This window comes from Rhopalosiphum padi, chromosome 1 (genome assembly GCF_020882245.1).
Source record: "Rhopalosiphum padi isolate XX-2018 chromosome 1, ASM2088224v1, whole genome shotgun sequence".
Classification (NCBI taxonomy): Eukaryota; Metazoa; Arthropoda; class Insecta; order Hemiptera; family Aphididae; genus Rhopalosiphum; species Rhopalosiphum padi.
The window spans coordinates 62,770,322-62,786,818 of record NC_083597.1 but is presented as its reverse complement, the minus strand read 5'-3'; the positions used below and the strand labels follow the sequence as shown (position 1 = coordinate 62,786,818).

General features: G+C 33.4%; 1 protein-coding gene across 1 annotated transcript in view; it reads right to left on the bottom strand.

Annotated features, from left to right (window-relative positions):
* The window catches only part of LOC132919647 (protein TANC2), a 184,670-nt gene extending 168,745 nt beyond the window's left edge, over positions 1–15,925 (bottom strand). Inside the window, 1 exon segment of the mRNA XM_060981405.1 lies at positions 15,686–15,925. Within this exon segment, the coding sequence (XP_060837388.1) occupies positions 15,686–15,736 (51 nt within the window). The 5' untranslated portion in view covers positions 15,737–15,925.
* Positions 15,926–16,497: the final 572 nt, after the last annotated feature.

Sequence of the window (16,497 nt, the reverse complement as noted above, 5' to 3'; positions counted from 1 at the left end):
CTCAATCGTGTTGCTAAAAAGGTAAAACGTTCTCAATCGTACAACACCGATCTGTATATTCAAAAAAACCCAATTTGAGAGTGACGCGGAATGTGATAAGTATTATGGTGTAAAATCTGTTTATTTAGCATTGCGTTCAGTATAATATAACTAGGTCGTCTAAATTCCTAAAATACCTGACCTCACCTTTAAATACAAAAAGATCCGTTTTATAATTCAAATATAAATTGGAAAAAAGTAAATATTTTTATTTTATTTGATAAATATAATACCTGACCACTGACAAAATACCAATTATTTTGAATTTTTTCCCAATTAATGTTTTGGTGGTCTGCAGAAAGCTAACGATGAAAGATTATAGAATTTAAAATCATAAGTAACCATCGTAATCATATATTATATATTGTAGTAATAAGTGATAACGGCGACATCTTTTATTATTACTATTATTATTATATTATTATTATTATTATTATTATTCTTTTGTTATTAGTATTAACCGACGCTCCGTCGCGTACGCGTCGTCTCCGCGTCACAACGCCGTTCTCGGAACATTTATATTTTACGTTTTGTTATATATTATATATTATTTGTTATTTAATTATATTAATAAAGTGTATGTATGCATCATAATTATACTGTAGTTGTATAGAACGCCCTACAGATTCAGAAGTGGATTCGTTTTTATTTTTATAATATTATTACGCGTGATCGACGACCGTAAATTGTATTAACAATTAGGCAACTGTATATTGTTCGTAGTTCATTATCATATATTCATATGTATAAATTAGTGCAAGATGAATAGTGCGAATTCGGATTCCAACGTGGATTCTACGCGGTTTTTGCGAAACGGGAAAGTTCTTCCGTCAAATAATGCAAATCATGATGGTGAGGCAAGCGGTGAAAATGTACCTAACCTACAAATATCAAACGATGACCGATCGCACAATTCGGGTAGCGATGCGACAGTTGGTAACAGTGACGATGATTTACGCACTGTGTTATCAGAATTAATGCTGCAAAATAAATTGCTGTTAGAACGCTTATCACAGGAACAAAACAAGCATTCAAGATTATCAACAAATAATAGTATCAACTCAGCTATGCCTGTTAACACGGAAAATCGTAATGGATATTTCATTATGCCAGATTTTAATAACTCGCTGACCGAGTTTTCGGGACGTGAAGCAGGCCAAGAAGCTCGGCTGTGGATTAATTCGGTCGAAAGTGTTGCCAGGCTACATGGATGGCCAGAAAGTTTTAAAATGGAAATTGTTCGGACTAAATTAGTTGGCCCCTCGCGTAATTGGTATATTGGCCGTACGTTTACGTCCTGGAGTAGCTTTGTCGACCAGTTTGAAAATACGTTTATCGGACATACACTTGACACCGTCGATCGAGTCCGTATTATGTCTAACCGTGTGCAAGTGAAAAATGAATGCGTATTTGAATATTTTCACCACAAGTCTAGACTTTGTCGCGAAATTGGATTGTCGTTCCGTGAAGAAAAACGTCAGATCGTCGAGGGTCTGTACTCCCGTGATCTCTGTAATTATTTATTGGCACGAGACCACTTGAGTGAAAACGAACTTTTATCTGATTTACGTACATTCGATTCCGTGAATGTTGCCCGAAATATTCGTTTTCGAGCGGGAGAGTATCCTACCTCGAATTACGGCGGTAACCAAAGTAATAACAAAGCAGCTCAGCATCCGACAACGAATCATCGGCCGGCAACAGGAGATTCGACCAAGGCTCAACCACCGGCAAAATCATCGAACACCCGTAAGCAGAAAGACCTGTCTCAAGTCACGTGTTTTAATTGTAAAACAATTGGACACTTCGCGAATGTGTGCCCAACCCGTACCTGTCAAAAATGTCGCAGCTTGGGTCACTCCGAACGAAATTGCCCCGACTTCCGGAAAAGCCAGCAGAACGACGGAATTGGTGAGAATGTATCACTTTTAGAAAAGTCACCTCAATGTATTGTACCCCCTTATATGATAAGTATTACTATTAAGTACCCAAATGGTGTTTCGTCCGACGTAATTGCACTCGTCGATACAGGCAGCCCCGTTAGTCTTTTAAAATCTACCGTAGTTCCTTATGTATCTGGAGTTGTACCTCCTAGATCTGATTTGGTTGGTATTAATCAATCTAGACTTAGTGTAGTTGACCAATTCTCCGCTGACATTTTTCATACTGATCTCGACATTCCTATTAATATAAATTTTCATGTGGTGCCCAACGATACTATTAAGAGTGACTGTTTGTTAGGGCGCAACTTTTTATCTCACCCTCGCATAATTTTGAGTGTTGAGAATGGAACATTTTTAATCAATTTTAAGAAAAAAAGTGACAACATTTCTTTTGAAGAAATTTTATCTATCAATTTTAAAAGTGAAGATAATAGTAATTTAGATATTGATTTAAATATAGAAAAAACATTACCAATAAATATTAAAATGAAGGTTAAGCAAATTTACATAGATTCATATTTAACTGGTAGTATTGTTGATAGTAATGATAATAATGTACACCCAGAAATGGTTATTCAATTAAAAAGTGATAAACAATTTTATTTCAGACCGCGGCGTCTATCCTTTTATGAGAAAGAGTGCCTTCAAAAATTATTAGACAATATGTTGAATAAAAAAATTATTAGGCCTAGTAAATCCGAATATAGCAGCCCTATAGTTTTAGTAAAAAAGAAAAATGGTGACTATAGATTATGTGTCGATTATCGCGAGCTTAATAAGTTTATTGTGAAGGACAGGTTTCCCCTTCCATTGATAGATGATAACATAGATTTATTAAGGGGTAAAAAATATTTTACTTGTCTGGATCTGAAGGATGGATTTCATCATGTTAATATTGCTAAAGATTCAATAAAATATACTTCATTTATAACACCTTTAGGTCAATTTGAATTCTTAAAAATGCCTTTTGGGTTAGCCACGGGTCCCTCGTGTTTTAGTCGTTTTATTCAAGACATTTTTAGTGAGTTTATTCGGAAAAAAGAAATAATTGTGTATTTTGATGACATAATGATCGCCACTGAGACTATTGAAGAGCATTTAGATCTGCTTGATAGGATTTTGTGTGTTATGAGAAACAGGCGACTTGAGATACGTTTGGATAAAAGTGAGTTTCTCAAATACCAGGTAGTCTATCTTGGATATAGTGTAAGTCGACTTGGAATCCAACCAAATCCTAAAAACATTTGTGTCGTTCAAAATTACCCAGTTCCAAAAAATCATAGGGAACTTCAAAGTTTTATAGGCTTAGCATCTTATTTTCGACGCTTTGTCCCAAATTTTGCAATCATTGCTAAACCTCTTTATAGCTTACTTAAAAAGGGAATTATTTTTGAGTTTGGGGAAGAGCAATTAAAATCATTCGAGTCTATTAAAGAAAAGTTGGGAGCACAGCCTCTATTAGCTATTTATGACCCAAAAGCGAGCACAGAACTTCACTGCGACGCTAGCAGTCATGGGTATGGTGCTATTTTGCTTCAAAAGCAAGCTGACGACAATTTTCACCCCATATTTTACTATAGTCATAGAACTACAGAAACTGAGTCACGTTATCATAGCTATGAGCTGGAAATGCTAGCTATTATTAATGCTATTAAGCGCTTTCATGTATATTTATTAGGTATACATTTTAAAATAGTTACTGATTGTAATAGCGTAACGTTAACACTACAACGAAAAGACATAAACCCGCGTATAGCTAGGTGGGCCATGTTTCTTCAAAATTATTCTTATGATATTGAACACCGGCCAGGATCGCGTATGCAACATGTTGATGCACTAAGTCGTTGTAAACAGGTAATGGTGTTAGAGGCTTGTACCTTTAATCAAACTCTTGCCATTAAACAGGGAACTGACCCGGATATTAAAACCATTTTTGAGTATCTTGAAAAATCAGAACACCCGTTATTTGAACTTCGTAATGGACTTGTATATCGTAAGAGTAATGATCGGTTATTATTCTATGTTCCGGCAGATATGTGTGAACAAGTTATTCGTTCTTGTCACGATGAAATGTGCCACGTAGGAGAAAACAAAACTATTGAATTGATCAAACAGATATACTGGTTCCCGAAATTAACAGAACGCGTTAAAAAATATATAAATAGTTGCTTAAAATGTATCATATTTTCCCCGAAAGAGGGTAAGGGTGAAGGGTTGTTGAACTTAATTGATAAGGGGAATAAGCCGTTTCAAACTATACATATTGATCATTTTGGCCCTATTAATCAAACCAAAGGTCGATTTAAACATATTTTAGTAATTGTCGATGCGTTCAGTAAGTTCTTAACTTTATATCCTGTTCGGACAGTAGCAGCAAAAGAAACTTGTTCTAAACTGTCGCAATATTTTAAATGTTATAGCAAACCTTTTAAAATTATATCTGATCGTGGATCTTGTTTTCGCTCAGAGGTATTTCAGGAATTTTGTCAAACTAATGATATAAAACATATAAAAACTGCAGTAGGTTCACCGTCGTCAAACGGGCAGGTCGAGAGATATAACAGAGGACTGGCAATAATGTTGTCTAAGTTAATGTCTGAGCATAACAATAATTGGAATGATTATTTATATAAAATTCAATTTGCTGTTAATAACACGGTTAATCGGTCGATACAAAATACACCTAGCAAACTCTTATTCGGTATTAACCAAGTAGGTGAACAAAATGATTATGTTAGATTATATCTGCAAGCTGTTAATGAAACTGATGATGTTGATGATAGCTCCCGAGATTTTACAAAGTCTAGGGCTGATGCTCAGGGAAATATTCGAATAAGTCAGCTCCATAACAAGGCTTACCACGATTTAACAAAACAAATAGCTACTAAGTATGCAGTAGGTGATTATATAATGGTCAGAAATGTTGATACCACACCCGGTACTTGTAAAAAACTTTTACCTAAATTTAAAGGCCCTTATAAAGTAGAAAAAATACTCCCTCACGACAGATATGTCATATCTGATATCGAAGGGCACCAGGTAACCCGCATTCCTTTAAATACTGTTTTTGCAGCAAAGGACATTAAACATTGGGTTAAAATCGATTAGCTATTTTTATTCATACTTTTGTAATATAATAAAAATATTATTTTATTTTAATATTCCTTTTTATTATATATTTTATATAATTCATATTTATTATACTTGGTTATTAAGGTAACAATAACCTATATTAATTATATTTTTTTTTTTTTAAATAATTATGTTGTTATATTAATTATGTTTGTATAATTAAATATTTTATTTTATTTCCTAATTTATATAAAAAAAAAAAAAAAAATGTACAGATCGAGGACGATCTAGATGTCAGATATGGCCGAAGCTGTAGTAATAAGTGATAACGGCGACATCTTTTATTATTACTATTATTATTATATTATTATTATTATTATTATTATTCTTTTGTTATTAGTATTAACCGACGCTCCGTCGCGTACGCGTCGTCTCCGCGTCACAACGCCGTTCTCGGAACATTTATATTTTACGTTTTGTTATATATTATATATTATTTGTTATTTAATTATATTAATAAAGTGTATGTATGCATCATAATTATACTGTAGTTGTATAGAACGCCCTACAATATATATATATATATATAGGTAGCTTAAGTCAATTTTTCTGTTTATTTTAATTGTATATCATATACACAACAAAATTGAAACTAAAACTACTTTTATGACAAAATTGATAATCAGTTTTCAAAAGTCAGAAAAATCACCATATCTTTAGAAATTGTTCTCAACATGTGTAGTGATTGTCGGTGATGGAAATTAACAAACAGAAATACTTTTTTCTTATATTTCAAACGTTGTCATTTTTGCAGTATGGTACCTGTTGGCTGTTATATACTAAATATTGTAGTGTATTCATGTCGTAAAAACTATGACGAAGATAGTCGACAACCATAACAATAATATATACTAAAAATATATAGTTTTAAATAAATTGCGATCATTGATCGTATTATAATGCTTGATAATAGTGTCGAACGTCAAATTTTCATAATATTTTTTATCTGGTGCCCACGTCAAACCACAATTCGTAGACTACCTACTTCAAACATGGTGCACAAAATTTGTAATATCATGGTATGTGCCCACTCGATGATGTCGCTTCGTATATAGATGATGGCGAAGAACTATGTACACATTATATGGAAAACGCAATTGAATTTTAAGGCGATACGGCAGAGAGCCCTAGTTTGCTGGGGCGAGACATACGAAGTATATCATAAACAACGCGACCAAAGCAAACCGTTAGAACCAGGTCAGCTTTCAACGAAACATTTTTCGGTCGCAGTTAAGTGCCTTCGCCCAACATCACGGCACACACACACACACACACACACACACACACACTATCCTATCCCAAACGTAAGACACATACCTTATATACAGTATGGCTTACCCGGCGGTACTTAGAGCAGTACCTATATATACTGTTTGTTGTTTTGTTGTTGTTGTTGTTATTGTTGTCGAGCAGTGGATGGAATAAAGTATGTGCAATGTGCATGTATATATATATATATGAAGTACAATCGCCGCGTGGAAAACGCAATAACGGAGTCGTTAAGTCAAGTTAATAATAATAATAATAATAAAAAAAAAAAAACTACAACAATAATAAAACGAAGTGGCAATAAGGCGGTGAAATCGCGGACATTTTTATATAGAGTTTTAAAAATAGCGGAGGCTAACGCGCAACACACCGCTATTACAATACGATTCACGAGAGTTTTCCGCGTGTCGTGTGCGGTACGTAATGGCGTAATAGTATACACATAATATTATACGAGTCCGCGTGACGTTCTATAATATACGAGTCCAACGTTCGGCGTGTAAGTTATTGTAATAGTTATTGCCGACGACGACACATTGACGATGACGACGAGGGCGACACATTATTATTGCCGACTCTCGGTGTCTCCGAAATCTCCAATGTCCCACACATTTATATGATAATATTATATTATAAATTTATAAAATATAATATATAAGCACCTATAATACCGGTCCTGGGTCCGAAGTCGTTTTAATCTTAACGGTTTCGAGAACGATCCGAAAACTCCTAGTTTTCACGGTTCGGGGTTTTCATTTCATTTAAATTACGGTTTTGGTTTGTGTTTGACACCTCCCCTCCACACACACGACTAGAGAGTAAATATACTAGAACAATATAAGCTCGACATGCCTATAAAACACAATGTTAATAATCTAGCGATCCGACGATAGTTTGATGGTAATTATATTCTATTTCACATATTATTAGCATTATGTAATACATAATATTTTATGTTACTTATAGCCCTTCCAATTCTAACCAAGTTGCCTGCATAATATTATAATTGTAATGTGATTCAATAACGAAAACTTACACGGACATTTTTACCGAAAAGTTTGATTTTTTTGTCATGAATAAATGTATGCGCGACTTCGAATAGTAAAAACCAATTGTAATTATATACTTATACTAGTTACCTACAATATGTGTTTTGAGTATTTTTTGTGTATCTTGTCCTGAAAATATAAACAAATCGTTTGCTCACGATAGGGGTTAAATAAAAAAATTACATTTTTGGAGAAAAAAAAAGGAGTTCACGACTTGTGACATAAGTAAACTAAACATACAAACACCCACTCATACAACAACAAATAACGCTTTTAAAAATAAACGATGTATGTTTAAAACTATTCTTAACGTTTTTAACTTTAAGACTCTGAGCGGGATGATGAATGTATTGATTTTGAAATAATGTGTTTTTTTTTGCATTAGTTATCGTAAATAGTCTATAAAATGCTTCAATTTTCAACTATAAGGGCGGTATAGGTTATAAAATTGGATTTAGTTTGTGATTCAAACAAGTCAACATTTAAAATTCTTAGAACATTTATTTATAATCGGGAAAACAAACAAAACTTAAGCGAAAACGAGGATTATTACGCTAAAGCAGTTCTTTATTTTATTATAATTTAACGAAAATATATATGGATTTTTTTTATAGTCATATATATATATATATATGTACAAACATTTCCTCACAAAAACAGCCCCTCACATGGTAACCCGATTTTCCGAGGTGAACCGACATCAAAAAAATTTTGAGCGTAGTCAAACAAATACAAACAAATGACGTAGTAAATATTGGCAAAAAAAAATTGCGAAAATTGATATGTGGGGGGCTGGGGAAACGTACGTGCTGATAGATCGTTTCCGCTCAGTATCGATTTTCGTATACATTGATACATCATTGAATTCAAATTTAAGTAATTTAACACCACACTCATAATTATGGTAACCCAATCGAAATATCATATATTTTTTTTATCCTATACTGTTAAACGAATTTCACCAACAAATGTCGTAGAACCTCTAACAATTTATACAATATTATGATCTCTTATCCTGTTTCTAATATTGGATCGAACGATGTTCATCAAATTCTATACAAAGAGAAATTCGAAGGCAACAAATAACGCTTTGCAGAGTAAATAATATAACATAATAATATTTACCGACTGTCCTGTACAGTGTACACGAAAGAGCGATACGTTTCAATACTTTACCGCGAGCGCAGTACAAAACGACTTGTCACGCGCACCGACAATGTACGAACGAATATAGTTTTCTTCGGGAAATCGGATTACTTTGCAGCGCGACAGCAACACCGGTCATATTATACAAGTTAGCTATACACCGCATAAGACATAACACTATGACCAGACTTTGTCCGGGAAAAATGAACAAATACAACAAACGGCTCTACATAATATTATATCGGTGTATCGCGATTTTAGTGTATATCTCAGTTCGCGGGAAGATCGGCATCGGTGGATATATTATACCAGTATAGGTACCTGGTATATGTTTTTAACGCAGTTGAAACTATACTTTCCAAACTTTTCTGATGTTTCGAAAAACAGCTTCTGTAACTTTCGTCGAAATTGGTAAAGTATTTTTTGAGTCCATATTTTTTTTTGTATATTTGAATAACAAAGAATACATTACAAATATTATTATTAAATCCCATTGCATCGCATGGTACGTCTATAACATTCGTTTTCTAAATGTTATTACTATAGTCAGGTGTTAAGCTATACCTTAAACAATTCATTAATTTCTGAGATTAGCCTTTAACAAAAAAACATTTTATAACTATACAGGTAATATAGATAATAGTATTATATTATATATGGGAATATAATAATTCAGTGAAACATCCATATCACCCTAACAATCACTAGAAACGAAAAACAAATTCGTATTATAGAGGGATTTGTTGAGTGTGACTAGATATGTACATAATTTTGATTATAGTACCCAAAAATATTTTGTTAAATCGTTGGACTTTCACTGCACATTTGCACTTATGGCGAAGCTCATAAAATATTATGTTTGATATACGCTTGTTCCGCGATGTGAATTGACGGGTTCTGTTCCCGACGTTAAACGGATTACCTATTGGGCTCGATCGACGAAAAAAAAATCTGAGCGGAATAAGACGGACAGCAACGTTGTTGTTCGGCATAATATATTATTGTACAATATTTCCATCTCGGCGATCGATGCTGCAGTAAGCATATTACTGTACGTTTTACGTGTACGCCACTGCACGTATATAATTACCGATCATCGCACTTCGTTAAACGAACAGCTGTAGTTTAGACGACATAATATGTATTATCGTAGCATTTTGAGTCGGTGTCGCGAGTATTTCAGGGGACTGTGGAAGAGGAGATATTTCGCTGTATTTGCCGCCGTATTCGTCGTCAATACCGGAGATGCTCGATTGCGTACCAAATATATAAGTATTTCCCGAAGGCGACTAAACATACAAAATTTGTTGATAAAATAGCGTATAAGCGTGCATAGTAAAAGTAAAAGATATATTTAAAATATTTTGTAATTTTTGTACCGTTTAACAAAACTTTTACCGCTTTTGTTTATTTTGTACTACGCCATTTTTTAATTTGATTTGTTAACTTTGTATTAAAGCGAATTTTAAAGTTAAATATTACTAATACGTCTTAATCTTTTTCATTTAATATTTTACATACTTTCTTTTTAAAAAACTTAACAAGATGAACAACCCTACTATCTCTGGCATCAAGGTAATACGAAATAGTATTAAAAATTACAATATAGTATAATGATTTATAATAACCATTGTTTTTTCCATCATATATATCTATATATATATTGTACCTACTTAGCATAGTAAATCATGTTCCACTAACTTTTCAATCTTACAACTTATCAGCTTTTCCATCATAAACTATTTATTTTATTTTATTATTTTAAGCACTATTCGCGCCAAATATTGTTAACTCTTATATACATTTGTTATATTAAATGCGTGCAAAAATACGCAAGACGAAATATTAGGATATGTCTTTTAGTATTAATAACTAATAGTTTCAATCACTAAAAACATTTTTTTCCGACATAAGAACCGGGCCGAAATCGGTTATTGAAAAAGGAGAAAAAAAGATAACTTTTCGTCACAATCAGGCGATCTTCGTCAATATACGTAAAGGAATAAAGACGTTTTATATGTCATGTGTATACCGATCAATAAAGATTCGACAAAACGGATTTGAAATCGTCGTGAAGTAAACTTTTGATCGACTTAACCACATTTTTATTTGTTTGTTTAAAGTTTACAAAAAATTGAATACGGCAAGTTTTAAAGTTTTTATTACTCTGGCGTGACTGAGGATAAAATCAAAAATGTGTGAAAATAGATCTCAAGTAGAGTTTATGAAAAATTCAATTAAACTACTTTTGATTTTCACAAGTTTACTATAGATTATTTACACTTGTTTATACTAAAAAAATATTTTTCAGATAAATCATATGATATACACGGAAAAAATATTGTATACTTCAATCGGTTCTTAATTTAATTTTAAGTTATCAAATAATATGATATAGACTTTGTCCAGATCGAATGGGTTTAATAAAATGTAGAGTTCTAAATGTCAATAATAAACGATTGTATATTGTTGATTAATAATCCTATTCAAAACAATAATTACTTTAGTCCTATACATCGTATGATTGAATTTGCTTATAGTATGATATTATAGTTAACTTGTTTGTCATGTTGATAATATTTTAAAAATACTACTATTACTGTTATTACTTATTTAGTTAATTTGTATTTTTCTGATTTGCATAGTTGACGTTTTACGTATAAATAAATAAACGGGAAAAGTGTTACTTTTTAACAAAACAGATTGGTTTTAGTACCATAATAATACGATATGTTATTAATCTCCATCAAAATCTATATTAATATTATATGTATATACACATATAAGTACATAACAAATGATCTACTTCTCTAAAGTTTACTACAAAATCACGTTTTTGTTTTTTTAGTCGTGTCACTGTCGTCATCTACAGACTGTGTAACAGGCTTGACTACATTATAATATTATTCCTACGTATTGTCGTTAAATCATCCTACACGTTTATTATTATAATATATCGACGTAATCGGCCGGCGAAATTTTAAAACGTTCGCGTATCTGCGGACAGCTTTCCGTGTCCTGTTTAATAACCGTTGTTACGTATTTATAATATTATTATACCACCTAAAGGTCGTAACGATAAATTGGACTTTTGCGACTGTGCACACCGGTTCAGTTCGCATCGGTTCGCCCAAACTTGCTATTATACGTACCTTACCCAAGTACTCTCTCTCTCTCTTTCTCACACACAGACACACCTGCAGGCTGGTATATAGTAATTACTATTATTGAGCGCAGTGTGCGGTGCAGTGCATTCCGTCCGCTGCAGTCGTATAATATTATTTATATTATTACACAAGACGCGTATTATACGTCTCGGCCGTATATATACAATAATATAAGAGTAGTAATAATATTATGAATTATGATGTACGCGCGCGCGGTAATATTACTGTATAACGTCGTCGTCGTTAAGTACGACAATTAAATCGCACTATATATACATGTGTATAATATTAGCATAAACTAAACGACAACCGCGCCGCAGCCGTGTTATCAATGAAACGCGATCGGCCAGGGTCGTAAAAAGATATAATATATTAAAGAGGATAATATTATTAAATAATTTAATAATACAATATTATCGCGTACGTACGAAGGCCGTCTCGGATGCGGCGATGCAACCACCGCCACCGCCGCCGCCGCCGCCTCGTATATCCGCCGGAAACGATAATTCAAAGTTCGAACGACGTGCCATTACGGTTACTTTTTTTTTGTCCGCGGCGTCGTCAAACACGTAGGTATTCGTACCAGACAGCGGCGGCGGTGTGCAATGTATTTTTGTAATTTATTACGTATAATATTATATAGGTGTATGTATATAATTTTATAATACACTTGGCGTATATATTAAATGCGAGCGTGAATCTGTATAGTGGCATATCATTACGAAGCTCAATATCCGTGTTATGTGAACGCGTATGGAAGGGGGGGGAGGGAAATTTTATTCGGCCCAACGGATTTTGTGAAATCGGGTTTAGTATAAGAGTGAATTATTGAATTATTATCCGCGAATTTAATGGTATAAGCGAATCATCTTTGTTTGTACGTTTTTTTTTCTTACGGTATTTGAATTGTAATTTATGAGCACGCAGAATTTTGTAATTTAAAATTGCTCCTCTGCACGATTTACTTATACATTCAAATATACAGTAAAAACTATGAACAAACGCGGAAAGGAGTACATCCAATGGTTAATTGTAAAAATTAAAGTGGAGTAGAGAATTTATAATTTTCTCAACTATAACGGCGAAAGAAGTATTTGTATCATTGTATGTATCAGCTATACTGAGCGAAGTAATTTTTTTAATTTTAAGTTTGATAATAGGTCAACTGTCGTCTGTCACTATAATGTTATAGCTTTCAATTCTGCAAAATTAGTTCTGCTGAATAATGGATGTAAATTTGCCATGTTTTACGATTATATGATGAATACGACACATACAATAGTATTGTGTATTCCAAACAGTAAAATGTTCAATTACGTATATTATATTTTTTAAACGTCATATTTTAATACGTGTTTGTAAAAATGATAAAAATATGTAAAATTTTAATAACACAGCGATTGTGGTGATTTATGTTCATTGCTTTGTTATGTGGTCGTAAAATTGTCGGACGGCTCAAATATTATGTTATGGGTAATTGGTACTTAATTCAGAAATGTGAGTGTCAATATACACAATTAATAATACGCGTATTATTCACCGTTTCACATTTATTCGACAAGATTTCCTAAACTACAGCTGGCTTCGTAGATATACAAGTGAAATTCCATCAAGCCACCGTCCCTACCCGGCACGAGTATGCCACTTCGTAAAGAGCGAGACGTTAAAATTACGTTCATACACGCGCCGTAGGAAATATACAGTATAATATTAAACATTTTCAAATGCCAACCTTTTACTCGCCGATATATATAACTGATTTAACTCGTGCTAATCTACTCCTTTCACCAACAGCCTCCAGGCTCTTAATTATAAATCCTTGTAATACTTCCGCATCAATATACCCGCACGATATTACCTAAACACCCCTTAAAACATCAGAGCACCATATCAAAGATCCTTTCACCACGCCACCGCCCGTAAAATATTACAGATACTAATAATTCTATTGGAATAATAATTTGAAGATCAGCAGCGATCGCAGTTTCAGTGTTACGCATGTGGCAACGATTTTTTAAATATAAATATAAATCGATGCCGACTGTATTAATAATGTTTTGACCGGAAGCATTAAAAATAATATTTTTTGGCTTGAAAAAAATATAGAACGGAACGCGACAGACGAGACAATTGGTCGCGTTACACGATATGACGTAGGGGCGTTGGTATTCGTTAATAGACGAAATATTATAAAATACATTATTCGCATGATGTAGGTAGGTGAAATATTAAAATACGTGAATAATAATATCGTCAATTGTTTAAAAACGATTATGAATTCGTACACAGGCAGATTTTATAGATTTAACTTGTATGTTTAATGATTGATTGCAGTTGTCTATTCAATGGTTTTAATATATTTATTATTACACTTGAAATGACTGAACAACTGCGTTCGTGGAAATCAATTGTCGTATAGTATAATAATATTATATATTTTATGCTTTTTTAAAAATGTAATTTAAAATTATAATTTTAAATACAACTATGTAGACTATTAATAAAAATAAATCATACTTATCGTACTTTTGATTATATTTTAATGTAAAAGAGAAACGAACTTCTAACATGAAATTAATTTTACGATTGAAAAAAAATTTAATGTTTTACATATTTTATTTTTGTTACTAAGAAAATTATTTGTACTACTAATATAGCGCGCAGTATCAGAAATTTCCGATATGCGTTCCTATAACGTCGAAATTAAAATAAACCATTTTTTCCGACGTAAATATAATATTATGATGTTTAAATATCTGAATTCAATACTCAAAGTTAAATAAAGCAACACAAATCAAACTTGTTAAAAAATAATTTAAATACCTGCAATGGAGTTAAAAAAAAAATAAAATACAAAGTTATATAATTTATTCGGGTTTATTATAAATGAAATTAAAAAAAAATATATATTTAATTAAATTCTTTCGGTTAGGGAACGATTTTTTACACAATTTATGAATATAATTATGTTTATGAAGTTAATATTTGTTATTAACCTTTTCCTTCGCTGCAATGCGCACTGATAAATTGTATATGAATAAAACACTTAACATTTATATTTCAATTTTTAAATTTATTTACGTGTGCAAAAAAAAATGAATAAATGTTATAATAATAGAAACAGATCCTGATCTTAAGCTTTATTTTCGTTTAAACCTAATTTAACTGTTTCTCGTACACTTAAACATATAAATTACATACTTCGAGGAGTTAACACAATGTTTTAAAAATATCAATTATAGAAAACAGGTATTATAATATTTATATATTATATATATGTATATATTGTAACGCGAACACTTCTACCCACGAAACATACACCATGCATTGAGGACCACGCTCGGAACTAATTTTATTATAAAATATAAATACCCATACCAGATAATGGATGTGAATTTGATAAACTAATGACTTATAAGTTATAATCTTACGATTAATTAACAAGTGCGACGAAGGTGACAACTCGGCCTTTTTTAACGGTTCGGCAGTCAGTGATGAATTTCAATACAATTTGCGTGGCGAATATATTATTGACTAATACAATATTATTCGACTATTATATACCTAATACCTATATCCATATCTCCGTGCACAACTATTTTACTCAGCTGCCCGAGATCAGGTTTTACTTGGAAGGGGATCGCAGTAGTGTTTTATCTCATTTTCGGTTTTTTCACTGATACAATATCTCGGCAGTAAATCGGGTTTGTACACGATTGGGGAGGGGGTGAGTCATTCTGCATAAGAGCGATGCGCTGCACCGTGCGGAATCGAAACAAAATACTGCGTTTCACGTAACCAAATGGATCGTTCGAGAGACCTGATACGTATCTCATCATTTTGGTTTCCACACTGAAATTCACAACACCGTTTCACCCTTTCGTCCGCAAAAACTACTCCGCTACAAGTCGGGAAAATATCGGTTTATATGGGTACTCACCTCGTGCAGTCCCGCGCGGTCGTCGTCGTCGCGTGGATCGTTTGTCGTCATCAGTTTACACTTCACAACACATAGACGGCGTCGGCCGATAATTACAACAATTCGCGTGTACGCGGGGCGTTTCGTAATCACAATTTTTTTTTGTTTTTTATTATTTATTTGTTCGCGCCGTTGTCGTCCCGTGACAATTGCACTCGGTTACGCGTCGCTATACGAAATGGACGCGGCACGACGACTGCGACTGCCGTTGCCGATGCCACCGCCGCAGATATCCGTTGGCGCCCGGCGTTTAAAAATACACCCTGTGCGACGCGTCGTCCCTACTTGCCCACTACGACACGCATAGGCCGTACACTCCGGGCGGCGGGCCACGAGAAATTATTGCATCCTGTGCACGCGCGACGGTCGTCGGCTTCTTCTTATTCTTAGGGTTTTTTCATTATTATTTTTTTTTTTTTTTTAACCGGCGTGCCGCGCGTGTGCCCCGAGGACTCCCGAGCGTCGGATTTCTCCTCCGATACTCCGCGCGGCGAACACGTTTTTTTTTTTTTTTAAATTCTATACGACTTTGAAATGATATTGGTCCCCCCGCGAACGCGGAGATATTATCGTAATAAATAATAACGATAACAACTGTGGTGTTAGTGGTCGGTCGTGGCGAAAGGGGGGGGGGGATAAATTCCGCGTGTAAATATAGACCGTTCATACGTATTGTGTTATTGTAGACAAATTTAAGACTTGCCAAAAAACTCGTCCGCAAAGTAAAAACCGTCCTCCGTATTTTGATTTCAAACGAAAAGCATAAATTTCCG